Below are 24,031 nucleotides of genomic sequence, written 5' to 3' on the forward strand. Positions count from 1 at the left end.
ATTGGAAAGATTAGTACCAGTCATCAGTAAAGCATCTGCCTAAAGAGTTTTTGTAGTCTTAATTTAGTCTAGAAAAGTTCTGTTTAACTGGGAGCAAATTTGCTATATTAAAGCGGGAGGAAGCAGTGGGTAGGGAAATACGAAACTGGAGGAATGTACCAAAATATGAATATGTTTAGGTGCCAGCCCGCATCTTTATTTTATACTTCGATTTGTAAAGTTGTAGACAAGTCATGTGCCTAAAGAGTTTTTGTAGTCTTAATTTAGTCTAGAAAAGTTCTGTTTAACTGGGAGCAAATTTGCTATATTAAAGCGGGAGGAAGCAGTGGGTAGGGAAATACGAAACTGGAGGAATGTACCAAAATATGAATATGTTTAGGTGCCAGCCCGCATCTTTATTTTATACTTCGATTTGTAAAGTTGTAGACAAGTCATGGGAATAGCTTGATATTTTTCTGTTCACATTTATAAAAACATCTAGCATCTGAAGACTGTCTTCCTCCTTCTGTCTTTACGGTTATTTTAGAGCCATTAGGCTACCTCTAAAAACATAGGCACAAGGTTCTTGGTGGTTGAAACAGCCTTAATTAAACAATGAGGGGAAAATGCATGACTCTGCTTGTAAGAGAAAGGGAAGTGTAAATTCTTGTTTGTTCTCAGTAAAGGGAAGTAAAAATATGACCTATAAATGGAATTCTTCTGGGAACAAAGAACTGTGTAATTAATGCCATCTAGTTTGGCAGAAATGCAGTTGTCCAGAGTTACTTGCATTTAAGATGTCAGTTGTAGGGTGAGTTGGCTGATGCAAGCTGTATTTAGTCACACCAAGGAGCTTGTTTTCACTTAGCACCAGCATGATTCTCTTCTGGAAATACACATTTCATTTATTAAAATAAAACCCATTAAAATGGTATGAGGGCACTGATGTTGGGTCAGCAAAAACCAGGTCCCTGAGTCAAGTACTTCCCTGGAGAAGCTTTAGGACCTTGAGCCCTTTTGTCTCCTCACCCTTATGCCCATCTTGTGCAATCCTCTGTTGCCAGAAATGGTGAATTCAAAACAAATTAATTCTCGCATGCAAGAGTCCTGTAGCATCTTGTTTGTTTAATGTATGCCAAGAGAATTTCAGCTTGGCCTATCTCAGGGTGAAACTTTGCTTTAACAGAACAATGGTCCCTTAGCGTTAGGATTTGAGTGCTTTGTCCTCTGAAGTGGTGGCACAGGGAATCAGAATGCTGTCTGTTGGCACCAAAGCAGTAATATTCAGCTTTTGCTGAGAGCTGGCTAATATTATTGCCCCTGTAGATTTCATGCAACTTCTGTCATGACAACTTTGTTGTGATTTCTCATTTGATATACCAGTGGGCCTTTTGTGTTGATTGCAGGCACACCTTACTGTTCTGGAGCATTTTGATCCAAATTTGTTGTTTAATCAAATTTAGTGTATTTCTGCTGCAAGAACTTTTTTGCATTTGGTGTATTGTCTTTTCATGTTGTTCTTTAACTTATGCCATAATGCACATGTGCAATGGAAGAACCTTGGCATATAGCGGAGGATTGTGTATGTACGCAAGCAATGACCACGTTGCAGCAATATGAAATTCCTATAATCCAGAAGGTGGTCCAGGTTCTACGTGTTGGGAAGATCAATCTTCCCATGTCTGTTTTGTTTTTTTTTTTTTGTTTGGGCGGGGTTTTTTTATTTTTGGTTTTTTGGGGTTTTTTTGCTAGTAATCTGCTTCCATGGTTGGGGTTTTTTTTTTGTTAGTTTGGGCGGTGTTTTTTTTATTTTTGTTTTTTTTGGGGTTTTTTGCTAGTAATCTGCTTCCATGGTTGACTAGTAAGAGACTTAGACTTCCTGCCCAAAGGTAATGGGGAAGAAGGGTGACGTTGCCAGGAAACATTAATAATGTAAACAACAGCATAGGTCTTGAGCCTCTGAAGTAAGGAGTGTCTTAAGCCACTGTTGACTTAGCATTTTGCAGGGCTGGGGCTGGAAAGTGCCTACGCAATAGTGTCTGAGCAGGTGATAGAGTTTGAGAAGTGTGTTACCTCCCTAGTGACAGCATGCTCTGGGACAGGATGCTGTGCAAAAGCAAGTGTGGTCTATTGCATAAATCACTGGGCTGGTAGGAGCTGATTTTGTGCTGCTGCATGGCATAGATAAATTACTTCATCTCTCTCTTAGTTCCCATGTATAATGGAGCTGTCAAGCTGCTGTGAAGCTGAGTTCATTAAGGGAAGTAAAAGCACTTTGGGGTCATTGGGTGAGAGGTGCCATTAAAACACTGTTACCCGTACGTCATCACTTGTGAACCCAGGGACAAACTGAACAGAGGACTTGCCTTTCTGCTTTGCTTCTGCTGGAAAAAAAAATCTGATAAAAATGCGTTCCCACCCACCCCCACAAATAAAACAGTCCATGCATTTGTAGTGACCCTAACCTGAATAAAAGCCTTTGGAGTGTTGCTTTTAATTAAGCTTTAGCTCCTATTACTGAGCATTTTTGTTTTTGTTTTGTTTGTTGTTATTTTTTTGGTTTTTTTTGTTTTTTTCCCCTCAGAGTGAGTTTATTTTTTTGTTTTTTTTTGTTTTTTTCCCCTCAGAGTGAGGAGTTATGTTTTAGTCCCCAGTACTGGCTCAGACTGGGAGTTGGTGCAGATGCTTTGCTCAGCTTTAGTACTGAGCTTATTTGGGAGGGACATGGTTTTGCTTTGTGGTGTTCCCCTCAGCCCCCACCTCATTGAGCTTTTACAAAAGTGTCAGAAAACTTGCTTCAGGCAAAAATAGATGAAAGATCAATGCTGGGTCATATCTATATGCATCTCTCACTAACACTTGTAGCAAGTGCTCAGAGAGCAATGTGTTGAAGGGTATGCACGTTCTGCTTCCTCTTGGGTCACTCTTCCTGGTTCAGCTTTACAACTAATTCTTCTTTTCATGTTGTTGGCACACTTTCTTAAGCAGCACCCTTTTATCTCAAAAGGCTTGGAAAAACAGGCTGGAATTGGCATGTACAATGGTTCTTCCCTGCTGATATCTAGGCATACCTGAGAGGAAATGCAGTTGACGGACAAGTAGGTTGTGTTCAGCAAGGACAGCTAACCTGTCCCATTCACTGCAACTTTTTATGTAGTAGAGCTCCTTCCTCTCACCTCACTAATCTCTCTCTCATGTAATATTTTATACTGGATTGCCACATCTGTTTGAAGAAATCAGCTGACAGGGTAAAGAATTACTAGGGGTGAGCTTTCAGATATTCAGACCCTGGGTCTCCATTCTGCCTGTCTTCACAAAACTTAGGGCCCTTAATCACTGACTGTAGTCAGTGGTGAGAGACAGGTGCATTTGCAAAGCCTTCTGAGGTATGTATATCTTCCTTAAATGCAGAGGGAGTTAAGACATCTTGTCTTGGGTGGTTTAGCCATTTGAAAGTTGTTGGGTGAACCTGCTTCAAGTGGTTCAATGAATCTTATATCCAAAGCGAATCAGGATGAAAAGTAGCTGCTGTAATCTTGCAGAACAGGAACTGAGGAGGAATGAGCCACTTGATGGTGAAGGTGGGAGGGGTATAAGCAGATAAATGCACACTTACCTAGTTGGAAGACTCTTCCTCAGCAGATGAGACTGATACCATTCTTTGCAGAGGTCAGGATTGCAGCACCTGTAAATGAACGAAACTTTCCAAAGTGGCTGTTTCATCTCAGTTTCTAAGTGTTCAGCTTGAGATGTTGGAAAGTAGTGTGGCAAGTGTGGAAAGTTACAGGTGGTGACTTTCTTAGCTCAGGAGACAAAAGCTTTTTAAATTCACATTACTTGGAGGTTCAAAACTGCCAATCACCCTTAAAAATTAATTAGGAACTGAAAACCGTGGTCTTGCAGTGTCACTTCCTGCAGCACCCAAGTTTCCCATGCAAATTTGCTCTGTGAGTGAGAGCTAATTGGATCACAGCACCATCTGACTCTGCTGTAGACAGGAGGGCAGCACTGAGTGTGGGTGACAGCTTCTGGGTCCAGATCCAACAGTGGTCGGTATCCAGGTCTTCCCCTCTGGTTCCTAGGCACTAGATGTGTTATCCATCGGCATATTGGAGGTAGCCATGTCATAAGGAATCTCCTTTTTGATCCTACTTTTATGAGTTGAAGTCCTCATGCTCATGTTTAAGACAACAAGGAGTTAAGACTGATTTGTATTATCTGGTAAGCTTATCTTGGCAAAAAAGGTGGAGGGAGAGGGAACTCGAGAAGCAAAAATTAAATGTCAGCAGAACTGTGACAGACTTGCATTCCTGTTTGGCAACTTGCCATGGACCTAGTAAAAAGCAAAATTATTGGCACAGTTACAGTGGAACAACCAACTGACCTTGCCTGGCTGAAGGAGTGTTTCTGGTTAACTGTTTAGAAACCAAAAAACTATCTGGTGGATTCACATTTTCAAAGCAAGGATACAGAAACTTGAAAATTGACAAACCTTCTACAAATCCTTCCAACTGTTTAAGAAAAAACCCAAACACCCAGAACACTTGACTGCTTTCCATGGCTACAGTTCAGTGCTGTGTTTTCATTGAGAAGTAATGACCGTCTGCACAGCACTGCTGCTAATGGACTGTTAATTCCGGTCTCTCTCATGGTTTGTTCACCTTGCACATGGAGAAAGCAGTAGAAAATGATGTGTGCAGAAGTGTCCCTTTTATCAAACGAGAACAACTCCTGTCAATGTGGGGTCAGTAACTGCCATAGGCTCCTAAGAGTATTTCCACCCATGTTTGTGGTGGTGGAGCCAGCAGAAGGTATTTTGTATGGACGTTGCTCCTCTGGCCATTTGCAATAATCAGTCTAGGCCGGCAATATAGGTTATGTTATTTGTGGTCTGCCTACGCTGATAGTTTGCCCTTTTAATTGAAGATGCTGTATTGCAGCTGCCCTGGTGGCTCTTGTGGGGTGTCACAGTAGTGTGAGGATAGAGGAGGTAATGATTTCTGGTTTAGGAAGGTGGGGTGAATGCTGTGAGAAGTGGCTTGCTCCCCAGGTGTGTAAATCAACCATACAGACATGGCTGTGATTTGGTTTTGGATTACTTAGGCTGGTGGGGTGGACAGGCCACTCAGAGGCAGGGGAGCAGCTCCCTTCCTGAACTGGGACTTACCTGTTAGTGGTCGAGAAACTTGTCTGTGCGGTGGAGGCTGACGTGATGGCTTCGGTTAGTGCTGGGGCAGGCCAGGCACAGGAGGGAGGGAGGCAGGCAGCACAAGCCTAGCCTGGGAAGAGATGACTGGGGTGCTCCGAAGGGAAAGGAGACGTGGAAGTTGCCATATGGGCAATCGGGGAGCCCAGCGCTGTAAAGCAATGATAAGGAGATGAAATGTAGGTGAGCTGTGCAAGAAGCGGTGCCTGAAAGGAGGCTGCGGCTTATACCTGATGGCCTAAGAAATTCTGTGTGTCCTTTTTCCCTTTCTGCTCCCTGTGGACCTGCTCTAGACCTGAACGCCTTCTTCCCACCAACTCTTTCATTTTTTTGTTACAAAACACATCATTAAATCTTGGGGAAACCATATCAATGTGACGTCAGTCCTCTTGTGAAATGTGGAGTTCCCACTGCTGTGATCCCGAGGGGAGTTCTCAGTATATTCATCTCCCTTTCCACACAGTGCGTGGCTGGCTGTGGGGCCAGGCACCCGTCTGAAGAGGAAATAAGCCAAGCAAGGGAATCTGACATCAGTAATTTTATTACTGAGGGTGAGGACTCACTTCCTGGACTTCTACCAGGGAATCCACTGAGTTTTGTAAACTTTATTTCTAAAGTAGGATGCACTTTGGGTTAAGTAAAGAAAATGTTTTGCCACACTCAAAATTTGATGGAGTGCCTCTTGTGCTCTCTTGTCACGTTTGCACAGTTGTGATTGAAATCCTGGGAGTAGCGTGTAGGAGTCGCTACCCTGCGTTCAGGTACGTATGGCTCAGTGTTTCACTGCTGCCAGATGGAGCTTGTGCTTGGTGTGTTCAGTTTGCTCCACTTGAATGCTTAAAACCTGAAAACTATTTCAAGTCCTGCATTATGGTTCTGTTGCATTTTTCTTCAGGCTGAAGTTGTGACAATGCCTAGGAAGCACGGAGCTCAGGGACCTTACCTGGGCGAACCAGCTGGGTTTTGTCTGGCTGATTTATTAGCGCTGTTATTTGAGGCCTTAAATAATTTTACATTTGCGTTCTGGCTCTGTCATCTGGTTGAGCAGTGTGATATTCGAGTGTCTCAAACTAGCTGTCCTTAAACTGCTGAGAAGATAAGAGATGTTGCCTGGTTGGATTTGGAAAGTTACACTGAATATCTGATCTGTGAAGGAAAGCTCCTGAATGTGTTTGTCTTCTCATCAACCCTGCTAATGCAGGATAGTAGGTCAGTGTGACTGGCAGGTTTCTACCCTCTTAATCCTGAGCAGCTGGAAATCTGCCCCGCGTTTGGGAAGGCTAACAGCTGCTACTTCACAGATGAACCGGAAAAAAATCCTTACCTGATTCATATTTAGTGCTCTGTTACTTATATTTCCTGCAGACTAGGTGGCATCTGTAGCAAAACCATCTGCAAGTACTATGTTCTTGGCACCTTTGGATAGTAGGAACTAATTTTTAGCCACTTGGTTGTTGAAATACCTGTATCAATAAATTCTGTGCATAATATGTGCCCCCTCTAAAAGTTAGACCTCCTGTGTCTATCTGTGCTTTCTATGCCTCGGTGAACGGGTCTAGTTATTTTGGGTTGGTATTTATACATCCTACATTTTCATTTTATGTGAGCACTATTCTGTTGATGGATTATTAGTTTGTATAAGTTGTTGATGCAAAAACTGTAACAGGGCTTCTCGTCATTAGTAGAAGATGTGCCTTGGAGGGCTGCATTATTTAGCTGTGCACTGTAAATTAGAGGTTCTTCCCTCTTCTGCTTTTCTTTCCAGAAGTAGAAGAAAATACTGGTTTCATCTAAGTGTTTTGAAGAATTTATCTAGAAGAGATGAAGAAAATTACTCTCTTGTTTTGGTGTCTCTTTCTCTCGCTCTCTTCCACCCCACAAAGCGTCCATCAGTTCTTAGTTATTCTGGATGGCAGCAATATAAAGCCAGCTAGCTGTTCAACCTCCTCTCTGGTAATTGTCAACAATGCAATGACCTAATTATTTTCCCTATCCTTCAAGAATGTTTTTTTCTTGTTCTTTTTCTGTTGTGAAATACTAGGAAGTGTTGGGCAAGTAGGTCTGAAATATTGGAATAGTAGGGTAAGTTGGTGTAGAAATGCCCTCTGTTCTTTGGAGTAACAAGGAGAGGGCTAGGGCAGGAAAGTTTTGGGTTTTTTTTGTTAGATGTCAGCTGATTTAGGCAGAAAGAAGTGATACAGGTGATCTGGCTATTATGCTTAGCCACAGCCACAGGTACAATGGGAGATGCTGGAACTGGTGGGAAGGTGTAAGCAGTTCTCAAAGGGTGCTGGGATGTGAAAATAGAGATGAATTCCTTCTTCCTCTGCTGTTGTCTGAAACTTGATTAATACAATTTTGCATCCTCTTCAATTTGGAAAAACCCAAGAGATTTAGATTGTGGGTTCCTTTGCATAGCTGTAGCACTTTGCATAGCTATTGCCAAAAGGCAAATCTACAGCATTTGAAAAAACGGTAATTTAAGGGAAAGATTGCCTTGCTTTGTTCTCTCTTACCGTTTCCCCTCCCAATCTTTTCTGGCCACTAGTAAAGGCTATTTCAAGAGACTGTAAGCCACAGACAGGATCGTCTGTTAAAAACAGTACCTGGCATTTGAGCCTGGGTGACTTGAGGTCAGGGTGATATCCTATGTACCTGTTTTGCGTGGTGATTGCTTAGGGATGGCTGCTGAAGGCAGCACAAATCTTGCAACTTTGGGGAAATTGTTCAGCCACCCCAATCTTTAGTGTGTACAGTGGTCTAAATATGTGGGAGTTTGTTATGAAATGATAAATGCTCATGCTAGGGGCTGCTGCCAAAACAAATCTGATGTGGATGTTTGTTACTGCCTTCTGGGTGTTTCGTTGTATCTTCTAGTAAAACAGTACGAATTTATGAGCTCTTGTCTGTTCTTGCTGGAAAAGATTATCTGAAGAGTCTTAATTTCTCTGTGGCATGCGTGGGAACAGCTCTGTATTGACTCAGTTTCTGTAAGAAAAGTCTCTCAATTGCAGCAAAGTTGCAGTTCTACTGTTAGAAGATAATTTCACTGCTAGGATGTGGAAGAAGTGTCTGTCTTTTTTAGCTGTGTCTGCTTCTGATATTTGTTTTTTCACTTAAAGGGTGCTAATGGTTTGTTCTCAAAGGAGGATTTTATTGCTGTGCAGTGAAATTGAAATTTTGTCTGTTCCTGCTGCTACCTAGACCTTTTCCTTCAAGGAATGGACTTAGCCCTTCATTTGTCCAGGACTCCACCCCCAACTTTTTCTTTCAAGCGAAGCAAGCCTGTTATTCACACCATGCCATGGAGACGTATAATTCCATGAGGAAAAATTTTGAAGGGTCAATAGATTAATTATCTTCAACAGGTCCCTTAGGAAAATGACTGTCTCAAAAGTAGCTGTGAGCATGCTGTCAAAGACGTGCAAGGTCAGCCTGGGCCTTTCTTCCAGAGCATGTCCCTGCTATTGAGGATGGGCAGTTGCTGGTGGGTGTGAGACTTTCTGGGGACTGGCAGAACATGTCCAGAACAGCCATCACCCAGGTGAAACTCCTACCCATGCAGCTTTTCTTTGCTTATGTCAGTATCCATGCATGCACAAGGTGTGCTTTCAGAACCAGCCTGACATTTTCTTGTCGACCCTCTGGAAACTTCTGTGAACAAATATTTGCTGTTTTGGTGGCAATTAGGTGAGACAATGATCTGGTATTTCTCCTGAACATATCTGTTGCATCTGTATGTGCTGAACATTTATTATTTTGGATAATCAGCAAAATCCACTGAGGCAGGCTGTGTAAATCTTGCAGCGTGTATTTGTGGGAGTTTGTTCCTTGCTTCTATATTTGGTTTCAGCAAAGGAGACTGCTGCCAGGTGCAGATGAGCATGCAGAGCCTCTGTAAACCTAGAAACCAGCTGTAAACCCTAGACTCACTGAGTCACTGCCTAAGCTCTGAGAATGCAGGTGCATATTGGGGGGGAGGGTTATCTTGGTATTTTTCTCTCTCAATAAGATCTTTTACCTTGGAGAGAAAAACATGGACATATTCTATGATCCTCTCTTCCAGAAGGCAGCAGCTTTATAATTTTGGCCACTAACAAGTGCACAACTAACAAGCAGATGGCAGTGAGTGCCCAAGAAGGCTGTCTGGATGGTATTAGGATGAAAAATTTGTCATATTCTGGTGCCATAGCATTGTTAATTAGTGTGAATAACTCCAGGCAGACCAGCATCTCACAACCACCTCATGAAAAAAGAGGGAGGGCCAAAAGGCTTGGTGTAGTATCTCCCATACAATCTCTGTGCCCAAATGAGCATTGCCTCCCTACTCCTGTGAGGCAAGGAGTTAGATCGATTAAAAACAGCGAGGAGTCTAGTAGGTTTCAAATGACTGAGTGCACAGTGGCAACGATTGGCTCAGAGATGATATTCTTGCCCTCATTTCACAAGATTCTAGTGTCCAGCCTAGATGGGAGCCACCAGAGAACAGCGAAGGGCTGGCAGCTGATTGTTCGGTCCAGTCCAGGATTGGTCTTAACAGCGTTTAAGGAAATTGTATGTTTAGATACTTTCTTTCTCATTTCCTTCCATAGCCCCTAAAGAAGGGAGGTGGTATTCTGTCTTTGAGGTGACCACCTGTCTGTGTGCTGGTAACAGAAGTAGCTAATGAAGTGAGCTGCTGGTTGTGCCCTGAACTTCTTGTCTCTTGGAACATGGCTTGTGATTCTGCCTTAAGGGAGTTACACATATTGCCTAACTTTAGCACAGAGCTAGATGTCTCTCAGAACATGCTTTGTAGGTCTACTCTGATTTCCTGGGCCTTTTTATAGACTACAGGTTTACCAGAAAATAAAACAGAGCCAGGAGTTGGGTCAATTCTATAACAATTGAGCTGTTAGAAGAGGAGGGGTGGATGCATGGATGGGACAAAAAAGCCCAGCACAAGAACAAGACACCTAATCAAAAGCAGAGACTAAGGGACATCTGGTCATTGTATTCCACAGGCATTTCATTAGTTATGTAGCAGGGAGGAAATGGTTTGTGCTCCAAAAAGCTCTAGCAAGGCTTATTTTCACATTCTCTTCCCTTTGCCTTCTCCACCCAAATAAAAATCTTCAAATCTGCTTTTGAAAAAGCAAATTTTAACCCGTGTACAATTTTATAGCTTTTCAGTAAACAGCTTAAAGAATACAAGGGTGTTTCAGACTCTTGAGAGACTGTATTTTCTGTCAGTGATGCAAACAATCATCACGGATTAATATACAGCTCACAAAAAGCCTCATAGATCTGCCAAAATGAGATCACTCCTGAGGCTTTGGATTTTATAAGTTGTTTATAAGCATCTGTACATGGCCCATAGCAAGAAAGGGTTTCTGTTTTTTACTAACTCTCTGTTCTGGTTTGGCTTGGAGTTTTTAGTCTGTAGGGAGAGGGGAAAGGAAGGTCATGGTCCTTAAAAAAAGCAAACAAAACCCCTAACCGCACCACTATTCTGATCATTCAAGAAAATAAATGCATGGGTCTGAGAATCTAGGAGAACATTCAGCATCACTGAAAATTTTTTGCAACTATGTTCTTTGTTTTTTGATAAAATGTAAGAAAAAATGGTGGTATTTGATAGAAATGCTGGTTGTACAGGACCTCTGGAGGTCATCTGATCCAGCCTCCTGCTCAAAGCAGAACTGTCACCATTGCTGGATTGCATCAACCAGGGCTTTACCAAGTCTTGAAAACCTCCAGAGATGGAGATTTATAACCTCTTTGGGTAACCTGTCTGAGGGTCACACGGCCCTCTTGGTAGGAAAGATTTTTTTTTTTTTTTTTTTTTTTTAATGTGCAACCTGAACTTCCAAGCTGCCGTCTGTGGCTGTTGCTCCATGTTATACCATCCAATGCTGTTGAGGAGCATTCGTTCAACTCTGTCATCTTTGCAGCTCCCCTGCAAATTTTAGCTGGCAGCTAATTAGATTACTCCTTAGTTGTCTTCTTGCTAGACTAAAAAAGCCCACGTCCCTCAGCACTCCTTGTAGGAGTCATTGTAGGCCTCTGGACACTGCCTTGACAACCCTCTTGAACTGGGCGGCCTGGATGTAGTATTCAGTGTGCAACCTCACGAACACTGAGTTGGGAGAAATGATAGCTTCCCATGATTGGCCAGCCGTGGCCCTCTTAATGTAGCCTAGGACATGGTTTGCCTTACTCGTGATGAGAGTGCACCTTTTCAGCTTTTTCAGCCTGGCACCTGTTGTAATGCGCAGGGCTGAACTTCCCATCTGTGCTGATCATGGGATTATTCCACCCCAGGTGCAGGGCTCCATACTTCTCCTTCTTGAACCTTGTGAGGTTTCTCTTGGCCCAGTCGAGTTTCACAAGGTCCATCTAGGTTGAGGTTCTGCCATTTGCCTTTTCAACCACCTCCTCTAACAGTATGATGTGCAGATTTGCTGGGAGTGCAGCTGTGCTGGTATCAAGATTGTTGTTAGGAGGTTGAGCATTATGGGCTCTTGTGTTGATGTCTGGGCTGCTGCTCTTGTTACTGGCTGCCAGCTGCATTGAAACAGTTTTCCTCAACTGGAGCCAAAATAGCAGCACTCAGTGGCTAGTTACTGTGAATGCCGTAGCAAGCGCTTACTGCCTTCACCTTGTAGGCTTCCGAATTACTGAACCCACTGCAGTGGTGGGCAAGATAGGTATGCTGTGGTCAAGGAGTGGTGATCCTGCTTTCCTCATCCCTGCCAGAAGCTTGCGCAGGATGCTGCGGTGCAGTCACCGTGATCAGAGTGATCCCTGAAGACAGGCAGTGCTACGGCAGCTCTGGTGGGTGACTGGTGGAGGAAAGTTCCTGTTTTAAAACACATTCCCTGTTGTACTTTGCACAGCAAATTAACTGTGGTATGTTGTTAAATGAATGAGAGGGAGCCAGAATGGAAACATCTGAAACTCGCTTCCTTCTGAAGAGTGTGACTGGAAGCCAGTTAATCGTTATCTATTTGGTAGTAAGCAAGTAAGTGTTTGCTGGTAGCAATTAAACTATTGTTTTAAAGATTAAGGAGTGGGAGAGACATTGGTTTCACATAAACAAACAAGTGTATTTTAGAGCAAAGGCCTTGGGCCAGCACGTGATGTGCCGGTGCCTTGTTCTGAGCAGCAGCTGTGTGTTCCCTTCACGCGCGAGCTTACAGTGATTTTATAAACGAGATTGTTCATGCCTTCTATTGGCAATAGTGCAGAGATGCTGAAAGAAAGTGGGCGTCAAGGCCTTGGCAGCGTGGTATGAGATAGGTTGACCTGGCTAAATGAGAAGCCAATTTTTAAAATATTTGAAAACAACTGATCTTTGCTGACTGTCATTTCTAATGGGAAATTTGCTGGTTGTGTTAGTGATGCCCTTTTCATGAATTTACCAGTACTTGTGGTCTGGTCCCTTGGTGAGGGAGGCTGGCCAAGGAGAGAGATTCTGTAGCAGGCTTGGCCCCACAAAATGTGGGTCAGAGGGGGCAGTGTCTACCAGGGTGTACTAGGTATCAGCTAACCTCAGAGGTATCCTATAGCTGTGTTGCACCGTGTTTCGGTGTCAGTGATGTTGTGCAGTCCTGTATAACTAGGTAGGCAAAAACCAAAAATGTACCCTCTGCATCCATTTCTGGCAACCTTGCTTGGCCATTAGCTGCGTGCACATGTACTCATGGGTCAGAGGCTGGGCAGTGTCTACCAGGGTGTACTAGGTATCAGCTAACCTCAGAGGTATCCTATAGCTGTGTTGCACCGTGTTTCGGTGTCAGTGATGTTGTGCAGTCCTGTATAACTAGGTAGGCAAAAACCAAAACTGGAGATTAGATGAAATGAGGAAGAGGAGTATATGTCTTGGTTGATGTTAACGCAGAAGATTCAAGCTATGTGTGGTAGGGTGGGAAAAATCCTCTATGAGGTCAGCTGGGCAAGGGCTCTGATTACAAAGGGGGATTGGAGCAATAAAAGCTATGTGGACTAAACAGAAAATTGTATTTCATAATTAAGGAGTACAGGGTTTTCTGCTTTGAAAGTGGACAAGCAGATGGGTCTGTGCTGGCCTGAAAATCTGTCTGTATGCTGCTGCCAATTCCAGAAGAATGACTGCACTTTAAAAAGTGCCTGGTTTTGTTTTCTTCTATTAGTTTGCCATGGCCTAGCTTTTTTGTTTTCATCACTGTCTTTAGCTAACATAATCCAGCAGTTGTGCATGGTTCCCTTCTGTGCAAGGCCCTGTGTAGACAGAGGATTGCCCATGAGGGTGCAGCTTTTATCCCCCCAAAAGGGATTTGTCAGGACTGAGCTCCTTTCAGCAATACATTAATAGCTTGCAATTATAAACCCCGTCAGTACCCCTTTAATTTTACATCATTGTTTATTTTAAAAGTTGACATATTTTATATTGCAGTGCTCCATTTGCTTCTGTGAGTGCTGCTACTGCGTGTCACCTCAGAGTCTTTGGGAGCTGGCTGGGAAGTTCGGGGCTGTGTGTATCGGAGCCAGGGAGATCAGTGGTGGATGAGCTGGTGAGAGGAGATCATCTGTGTGGAAGAGCACAGGGTAGATAGTGGCAAAGAGAGAGCTCTCAGCCATGAGGGGAGGTAGAGAGGAGGGGGCTGAATGGGCAGAGCAGGACTCTTGGGCATGCTGCTTGTTGTAGGGAAGGGATTTACTGTTCTGGGAGACTTGTTTGTAGCAGGTTGCTTGTAGAGTACTGAGTTGCAGAGGAGGGATGAACACAGTGGCAGAAAGAGTTGGTGCTCTGTGTGGAGGCATGTGACAGAGACTGCTGTGATGGTGGGATTCTCCTAAGCTGAGATCTCTGTGGCTGCTTAATTGCATTTCTCAAGGGGTCCCATTTTATATTTTATGCTAATAGGGGAAGGGTCTGCAGTGGTGAAGACATTCAGTTGAGTTTCCTGGCAGAAAGCACTGATGATGAGGCACAACGAGCTCCCGGTCACTGTGGCAGTGGGAGCTGGGGCACAGGTTCCCCAGTTCCCAAGGTGTCAAGGCTTTCTCATTTTCAATAAGGGGTTTCACTGGCCTAGCTCCTTCTGACTTTTTTGAAAGAGATGCTCGCTTTTATATCGGGTAGACTCCATCAAGCACCAGCGATATGGGTGACAGGCAGAAAGTTGACATCCCACTTGCCTCCAACCTCCCTCGGAGCTTTTTGTCCTCATCCCTAGTACGTTTTCCCTCGTGCTACCTCAGGGCTAAACCTCTCTCAAGGCGAACACCAGTTTGTGCTTGAAAGCAAAATAACCTAGTTTTCAGCCATTCGTTTGAATTTTGAATTCTGGTCTTTTGAGAGAAACAGCCACTGTCTAAAATGATGACGTTCATATGCAATGTCAGGAGATTGGACAGAGAGGTGAGCTCCTGTTGTTCTCTGTGGGTTTTAAAAACACAGGAAGAACATGGCTACTCTCTCTTCCATCAAACTGAGTGACCTGCAGGCTTGAGACTGAGAGCGTGAGAGCAATCTATCGGTGATGGTGCAGAACAACTTGTATGTGCTGGAGGGAGTTTTAAATGAAGGCTAATTATTGAGTAACTGTACTAACTAAAAAGTATTTGTGTCCTTTTTCACACTGGCAAAACCACAAACCTGTTGATGTTTCTCTAATGACTAATGTATCATTCTTTACCCTAGCATTTGGCTTTTTTCATTCCCAGGCTTTCAGTAAGTTGCTTAAAATAAGTCTGTAGACTGACTTCAGATAACTGTTGAAGCTAAATTGCTATTGGACTAGCTCTTTTGCTTAAACAAAAAACCATTTGGTGTTCCAAAACAGTGTTTCCAAACTGCCATTGCAGAGTAGCGTTCAACAAATAACCACTGGGAGTGAGTATTTCAGTACGGTTTTGTTTCAGTTTTCCATTTGCTCACACAGTTACGGGGCATGAAGCTGAACGTGGCCAGAGTTATAGGCCTGCCTGTTAACAGCTTCAGCTCTCAATGTCCTACAGGTCCAGGTGCAAGTTGAAATCTAGCTGAATTGTAAATTTAGCTTCTGGTTTTCTTATCATAAAGAACATTTTCCTGCTGTGCAGCCAATCGTGCTTTAGAGGCTTCATCAGAAGAGCTACTAGTACTTCAAGCTACCACTAAATGTTGTTTTCCGTGGGGATTTAGTAACGCAGCTCCTAATGCTCTGCAGACTTTTTGCTGGCTTAGATGCGTTGATCCCTGACCCGGGTATCTGTGCCAACAGAAACTTTCAAGTGCTGATGCAGTTACGGTGAGAAAACTGTACTTCTCCTGTGCTCGCATTGCCCCTGGGATCTGGTTTTACTGGAGTTTCGAAAGCAGTTACTTGCTGGTGCAGTTCTGCCTGTGCTAGGAATGGGTCGCCAGTCTGTCTTCCTGCATTTGTAAGTTGGTTCTTGCACGGGCAGGCCTGCTCCTGCAGCAGGGCAGCCATAGAGCTGAAGCATTCACTGGGCTTTGACGGCCTTATTGCCTGGAAGTTATTGGGACCTGGCTCCCTCTCCTAGGGTCTTCCATGAAAATCAGTCCTGCTCTTCCTCCCAACATCCTCAGCACTGTTCTGCAGTACTTGGTGCAGGCTCTTACTAGAGTCTTGCATTTTTATTTCACTTTTTAAAATCCCATCTCAAACTATTTTTATGGAAAACTTTTGGTCTTTATTTGCATTTGATCGCTTTACTAGCATAGGTCAAACTTACTGGAAGAAAAAAGAAGTTGTGAATTTTCAGAGAATTCACCAGAAGATATTTTGGGGACTAAGATTCAGGTTTCTTGCTGCGTCCTTTGTTGGAAGCTTAGGTTGAGCCTTGTTTAAAGATCCTCCCATGGCTTTCCTGTGCTTGGTGGGTACCATGATTTAAGTTAGTTAGTGGCTAAATGAAAATATTCTTTAGTCAGGCTTATTCTGAATTTATAAAATGTATTAATGCATTTGAAACAGGCAGCTGGTGACTGGCGTGGTGAGGAGATGCAATGTGTGGGTTTTTTTCTTAGTCTTTCTAAGAGACCATATTAACAATGAATTTACACCAGGATGCTGTTCATCCACTAATATTGGCCCAAAGCTCTGTCCTGTTTTGGGATGTGCAGTGCTGCATGGAAATGAACACTTTAATGCCCTGGCTCTTCATGAAGGCTTTAGGCAGGATGGTGTGGTGTAAGCTGCCTGAAAGCAGCAAAGGGCATGGTTAGATGAATTTCTCTTCTGTGGAAAACACCAGCAGCCACTTCAGAAGGAAATGCATCAAGGACCTTGGTTGGAAGGAAATTACTGCACTGATTGTGATGAATTTGATTTCCCTCTCCAGCTAGTAGCTGAAGGACCTCTGACACATAACTCCTATTTTTCCACAGTCACTTTGGAGTGAAGTACCTCTCTGTGTGATAGGGGGAAGGAAGTAAAAGAGCTTGCTGCTATTTCAGGACACTGTGAGGGAAACTTAGCGTGCTTTATTTCCTTTTGAGACTTGTGTTTAAATTAGGAGTCCATCTCCCCTGCCATGGGGCAGGGAGGGAAGGGTTTTTTCCATTACTTTTACAAATAACTGTGGTGTCTCAAGTGCGAAGCTATTTGATGCAGCTGGTGTTCGGGAGGCATAGCCAGCTGTTTGCTGGAGAAATGCACCATTGTTCTACTTATTTCCCATTTTGTATCAGGGATTTTTAGCCACTTCCCAAATGACCACCATTTCTTCACACTAAACCCTCTTCCTTTATTCATAAGACTTCACCTTCCTCAATTTAGTATTCTGTATGTCAGAGTCCTTTCCCCCGTTTCAGCCTAAGACTCCTTCTCCATATACCATGACATGTACAGTTTTATTCATTATTTTGTTCTGTCAGTCATGTCTGGTCTAAGACATTTCCCATAGGTATAAACTGGGTAATTCCAGTTTATTTTTAAAAAAATTATTGAAGTGTAAATGAAAACTGTCTTCACAGTGCTGGATGTTCAATTAATTGGATGCGAACCTTACATTTGAAGGGTGGTGTTTCAGTGCAAAACAGCTCAAAAATACTACTTTAAATAGAAATTTATAAAATATGTAATGTAGAAAAGTTCAGGTAAAAATTCTACTTTTGAGCTAAACAAGGTATTTGTGCATCAACTTCAAAAGGACTCTAGGGCAGTAAAGTGCTGATATAGTTAAGAGACAGCAAACGAACACAAAAGCTTCAGAAATTAAAAATTTCTGATGAAGGAAAACAATGTGAAACCTGCATGTTTGAAAGCCTGAATGTTAAAATTGCTAGTCATTCAGTGATAACTAAAAAGAGAGGACATCTCTATCTTATTAAAAAAAACCAAAAACCCAACCAACCAAAACCCAGCCAACACCAGTAATTTCTTAATGGATATTCTTTGTCTATTTGTTGTAGAGTCACCTATTTTTGAACATTTAAGACTTGTCACTGGTACTAAAGTGCAACACTGCAGACTGCTGAACTCTGTGATGACTTTTGTCACCACGGTACTACTGAAACCTGCAGTATGACTGGCATTATTTCTGGTTTATTGGCTGCTCTCCCTTTTTGGTCTGAATAGGGAAGGGCTTGCTGCTGCATTAGGGACCCTGGAGGGCCGTTGCTCAGCTGTGAAAAATGGAGGTGGCTCCAACCTGCAAGATGGGATGTGAGCATTTTACTTTAGGACTGTTCAGAGTGGGATTTGGATATTGTGAGAGCGTTGTTAAAACCTTCAGGAGAGATGAAGGTGGTCTGTAAATGCAGTGTCTTGGAGAATTTTTTTTGGTCCAGAATAAAAGAGATCACAGCTTATTGGTTAGATAGCTTCTAAGCTGTGCTTGCTTTTCTGGGAAGGTTGTATGTTGTTTTGGAGGAGTCTTTGCTCTCATGGCAAGAACCATATAGTTCACCAGAAGACTCTGTTCTCCCCTGCTTCCATGCAGACACTTGAAAGTGCTTCCCTCAAGCTCAAACTTTGTGTTATTTTGCTGAAAAGAAGCAGCAGTTTCCAAAGGACATAGCAGGGCCTTTATCTGTGTTTTACATGCATTGCAAATTCCCTTGGTTACCTTCGTGTCTGTGTACTGGGGACTTGCTGCACCAGTTGTGTCCCAGCGATAGCAAAGTAGGAGAATGTCCAAAGAATTAGCAGCCACCTTCTCAGAAAACTTGTTTATGCTTTATAGCAACGTACTACATCCAGAACATTTCCTCAGCATGATCAATGGTGCACCAGATAAAAATCCACCCTGACTAAACTCAGGGAGTGCCGTTCTCAATGTATTCTTGACATGCTACAAGCTTGCTATTGCGTTTTCTTTTGTTGTGTTTCTCAGTGATTAAACCTACATCATAAGGTATTTATCTCTCAGCCAGGTGCTTATTTGTAGGCCATCAGCTGTGTGGTTTTTTTGACTATGAACACCATGAGACAGTTCTTTGCAAATTACCTGTTTGGGTGGGAACTGCTGTCTTGGCAGTACTTACTCCAGTGAGGAAATATGTGTCACTGCCAAGTAAAAGGTTGGGAAACATGAACGCTGGAGTAGTGTTTTTTAAAGTCCCGGGATTAGCGTGGTTGATCTTCTAAACGTGAATGTGAGGGTTCCTTTGTGTCTGATCCCAGCTTCTCTTTTTATAGGCACAGCTGGAAGCTCAGAGGGCGACTCAGGATTTTCAGAGGGCCACTGAAGTGCTGCGTGCTGCAAAAGAGACCATTTCACTTGCTGAGCAGAGGCTACTGGAAGATGATAAACGTCAGTTTGACTCTGCCTGGCAAGAGATGCTCAACCATGCTACTCAGAGGGTAATACAAACTTGCCCCAGCACCTGTCTTTTCCATATTTTGTGTTCTCTGGTGGTGTATGAGGCTTAGTTTCTAAAAGACCAAATTTTTATATTGGTCCAGATACATGACATGTAGGAAATGAAGCTACAGAAAATTATGAAGCCTAAGGTTAAATGATTTGGGCCTTGGGCTGCTACTGGGCAAGTATAGTTCTCTATCTGGCTGTGCTAGTAGCCAGCGGAGTAGGTCTCTAAAGTTTTCTTTAACTTTTTAAACTTTTTTTTAATTACCATCTATATAATAGGGATAAACAATGTCTTAAGGCATATCTGCATTTGGAGTTATGCCAGAATAATTGCATAGGGATGGCTATTCCTGAACACACGTGTTATGGAAACTCTTACTCTGGAAAAACAGGGACATGTTCCAATTTTAGTATAACCTGTTCTTAGTATGAAATAAGTTGAACAAGGCACTTCGCTTCAGAAATGTGTGTTTGAATGTAGAACTACTCAAAAATGTATGTTGCATTTTAAGCTTGCACACTGCTCTATCCTGAATTAACTTTCAAATTTAGACAAGATCTTACCTCCTTTGTAAAGTCTTTTTAAATCTACAGAAGAGATGCACTGTCTAACAATGAAAGGCAGTATTAATTTTAGCAGCTGTCAAGAAGAATTTTTCTGTCATTTGCTGTGTCTCTCTTTTCCTGTTTGTTAAAAAAAAAAGGGCAGAAAGTTTTTTTTTTTAACATGAAAGGACCAAAAATCGAAGTTAGAAACCTTTGTTCTGTCAGAGTTCCCTTAATATGCCAGTGAAGCTGAACTTGCTATTCCAAATATGCTAGCGTGCCATATAATGTTCGTATTGTCTTGCAGTCCTCAATGCAGCAGCTCTGTTCTGTTGCAGAAGCTTCTCAGTTATAAGAAAGCCTCTATTTCAGAGTGAATTGTAAAAACCAGCTGCCTAATGAAGAAACAGGGTGTTGGCTGTGTGTAGGGGGGAGATGGAAAACATGGTATATATTAAAAAAGAGAAAACAAACTCCAGGGTCTTGTTTGTGTTATTGTCCCTGTTATCATTAGGTATTTCAGATCTGGTAACCTCTGTGTGTTTCTGAAGGGAGCCCCAACTTTGCAGTGCGTGTGCGCCAGGACACCAGCAGCTGTCATTTTCCCTAGTTGTTATCCCTGTTCAATATGAGCAAAGTCCAGAAATGCACACACAATTTTTGATTCTCAGAATAAATAGGTGAGAAAACTGGAAGCATCGAAGGAGTTGCTTAGAGCTCCTGACTGCTAAACTGCTGAGATCTGGTGGAGAATGATAGCAACCACGTATCGGCCGCCTCTCTCTGGCTGGCATAATGCAAAATTGTGTTGGGGTGGGTGAGGAAAGAAATGCTAGCAATTTTGACAGTTCAAATGGATTCTTCTTTTCCTTGGATATTTCAAGGGGATCCCTGTGTCCTTCTATAACCCTTACTCCTTCCCTGACAGTCTGTGAGAGGATTACACCTGAGATGGGCAAACCCAGTGATTTAGAGCAGAAGATGGCTGCTGACAGTGTTTGGTGGAGTCATGCTGGTGGTGTTGATACATATGATCACTGAATGCAGAATATCTGCTTGTTGGAGGACTGATTCAATCCATAATGTTTCTGATGGTTACAGCTGAACAGTAAATAGGAACCTTAGGTTTATTTACTGCAGTTATAAAATCTCCTAGACACAGACTGGATTGTAGAGAGCAGCTGGTGGCTCCTTGAATGGAAAGTGTGTTACTCAACTCTTCCTGGCGCTTAAAGTAGTCTGGGTAAGCTCAGTTCCCAGAAGGCACCTATCTGTACCTTTCCAGGGTCCAGCAGATTTTGAAAGTTATATGGAAGTTTGTCTTGTGATTTTCGTTGGCCATACTGGAGGTCTTAAGGCTAGGGCCAGAGCCAAGAAGGGTGAAAATGCTGTTGGAAGGCCTGAGTGAACAGACCCAGCATTAGTTTGTTTGGAGTGCTTGACTGGATTTTATAACTTCTTTAGGAGCAGAGTGAATACTTCCTTGGTTTCATGTGCATGTGATTAGTGAAGTGCTTAGTGTTCAGTGAGGTAAACAGAATAATTGGGGTCTCGAGGAGCAGAAAACATCATCATTCCCTACCAAGCTATGAATGAAAACAGGCTGGAGGATGAGATCTACTAGAACAAAAGTTCTCCTTGACTGCCACAGTGTTGCTGTTAACTTAGATCGTTAACTATTAATTACATTAGAAATTACTAATGGCAAAAACCCTCAGCCTTCACCCTCAGAAACAGTTAAGAAATAGAACTTCTCTACTTCCACATACAAAATCACTCTTGGAGGAAGTTTTTATGCTCTAGTTGTTTGGATTTGCTAGCTTTTTTGCATGTATTTATAAATGATAGTTGTACTGGGCAGAGAATAATCTTGCACTGGGCCTTGTACAGCAATGAATCAAGTGCAGAAAAGCACCTCTGTGCCAAATGTTGAAGTGGGCTACTAATTCATTTGTTTCTCTATTGATAGAAATGTCAGGCAAGAGTAAAGTGTTTTTATTTGCTTTTCTTAGGCAGAGGTAGCAGGCTGTATTGAATTAATCTGAAATTTGGAACAAAATCCTAGCCCTGTAGCAGCTTGGTAGCTGACAAACAATGCAAACACAGAGCATAAAGGAAAAGGGTAAGGAAGAGAACAAACAAGACACTTATGTTTTATACAGGCATGTATGGAAATACTGCCAAGTTACTTTTGCACTTGACCCAATGGATGTGGACAAAGACTTGGGTTCCGGAGTACCAAACAGGAAATGCTGTTTGCAGACCCTCGCTGGGAGGAAATGGAGATAAGGGTTGCATGTTGTAATTGCTTTTTGATTTCTTCGTAGATTGAAAAGCTATTAACACTATTTTTAATGTGATAGTCTAACAGGTTACTGTAAACAAGGCTTTTGTAGCCACTGATATAGAAAATCATATAATTAAACTGATGAGAAATGGGAGAGTTACTGAAATTTTGCTTATCCTGGGTGGGCTGGAAGCAGAACACGTGGAAGATGTTTTTATTCATGGAGCAGACAGGACCAGCATGAATAGGTACAGGGAGTACAGGCTGTCACTCAGCAATTTTTTCACCTTGCAGTTTGAGCTATGTTTCCAAAGGAAGCTGGGTGCCTAAATAGGAGCTGGATGCCTGCCTGTGAAGATGCAACTAATCCCTGTAAATGTCTGTGCTTGAGCTATGTGTTGACCACAGTGAAGCACAGGACTGTGAAGCGATCGTGCAAGTCAGGCAGGTGCTTTACCCACTTCTGCTCTCAACTTGATGTGTATTTTTGGGTAAATTCCTGTGTTTTTTTCTAGATGTTCATTTCTCCACAGATCTGAGATAAGTGTAATGACACTTAGGCTGGGATTTAGCTCATCAGTTTCAGGTGTCTAGAACATTACTTTGTATGTCCCAGTTACTTGCCTAAACTTCCCTTATAGTCAAAGGAGGTCTGATCAATAAGTCGATGGTGTCTGGAGAACAATTCATGTGACTAGAGGGGCAAGTTCATTGTAAGATGAATTCTCTGTTGGTTATAATGGAAATGTAGTCACATAGCTTGCACGTAGACCGGTTTGATGAGCTTTTAAGCTGCCTGGAGGAGAAAAGTACTGTTCACTGTTAGCCATTGGCTTACCAGATTTTTGGTAACTGCAGTTTGTCTTTAAAATTTTGAGAAAATGTTTTTGGGAAGTGGAAGTGTGTTGCCTATCTGGTAGTACCTTGAATTATAATGCTGCAGTTTGGGGTGCAGAGAGCAGGGCTATAAAAGGGCCAAAGGATGGAGAATTTTGGAGGGATGAAGGAGAGAGATCTTTACGTTTATACTCCTGTTGAAAATCATTCATAAATGTGTACAAAATGAAAGTGCTGACAGATGTGTTACCTCAAGTTTGAGACAAGCTGGAGCAGAAAAGATGATCGTGAATTTCAAGAGAAATTGCTAATTTCTAATTGCCGATGCAATGCAATCTGCAATCTTAAAAAGGTTCTGCTTTTACAGTCTTTCCTGAGATATGTTCAGTTTATAAATTCTGGCAGGGAGAAGAAATGTTTTGGCTCTTGATCATGAGACATTTTAAAAAGGAAGGGATGAGGGGAGAGTAAAGAGGGAGGAGGCATGCTCCCTCTTGGTTTAATTTGGCTTGTGAAGCTCCCTTTGATATTACACTGTGAAGTACCATCTGTCAGTGTAAAACACGTGGGTGCTTTCGTGATGTAGAGAGAAGAGATACTTCCTGCAGATAGAAATACTTGGAGAAAAAGGGGAGGGGAAGTCTGTGAAAGAAACAACAAAAATATCCACATCCTTCCCTGCCCTAATCTCTCTGTCACTTCACCCTGGAAATGCAGGGGTTAAATGCAATCCCTTGTATTGTTGATTCTGTCCTCCTGGTTTACTGATCTTGCATTGTCTCTTACCTCTTTTATTTCTAATTCTTCCCCTAGAAAAGCCATCAATTTAATTTTTTGAGAAAGAAACAGTTGTCCAGAGTAACTCTCTGGCTTAGATGGTCAGCTTTGCTGAATTTCACTGATAGATTTTTCTTTTGCATCTGTTGTTATTACTGAAATTTTGCCTGGAGTCCATCTTTGACTTCATATCATGCAAATCTTTTGGGCAGAACAAAGCTACTTGTGCAGACTTATTCACTAAAAATATATACTCTGCACCAACCTTTCTTTCCCAGACATAGAATCATAGAATAGTTTGGGTTGCACTGATAGATTTTTCTTTTGCATCTGTTGTTATTACTGAAATTTTGCCTGGAGTCCATCTTTGACTTCATATCATGCAAATCTTTTGGGCAGAACAAAGCTACTTGTGCAGACTTATTCACTAAAAATATATACTCTGCACCAACCTTTCTTTCCCAGACATAGAATCATAGAATAGTTTGGGTTGGCGGGGACCTCTAAAGGTCATCTAGTCCAACCCCCCCTGCCGTGGGCAGAGACATCTTCCACTAGATCATGTTGCTCAAAGCCCCCGTCCAACCTGACCTTGAATGTTTCCAGGGATGGGG

General features: G+C 42.5%; 1 protein-coding gene across 1 annotated transcript in view; it reads left to right on the forward strand.

Moving 5' to 3' along the window:
- SH3BP5 (SH3 domain binding protein 5) overlaps window positions 1-24,031 on the forward strand; it is a 57,471-nt gene that overhangs the window by 15,724 nt on the left and 17,716 nt on the right. The window contains exon 5 of the mRNA XM_009283577.2: window positions 18,799-18,963. Within this exon, the coding sequence (XP_009281852.1) occupies window positions 18,799-18,963 (165 nt within the window). The remainder of the gene's footprint in view (window positions 1-18,798; window positions 18,964-24,031) is intronic.

The sequence above is a fragment of the Aptenodytes forsteri genome, unplaced genomic scaffold, assembly GCF_000699145.1.
Source record: "Aptenodytes forsteri isolate BGI_AS27 unplaced genomic scaffold, ASM69914v1 Scaffold662, whole genome shotgun sequence".
Classification (NCBI taxonomy): domain Eukaryota; kingdom Metazoa; phylum Chordata; class Aves; order Sphenisciformes; family Spheniscidae; genus Aptenodytes; species Aptenodytes forsteri.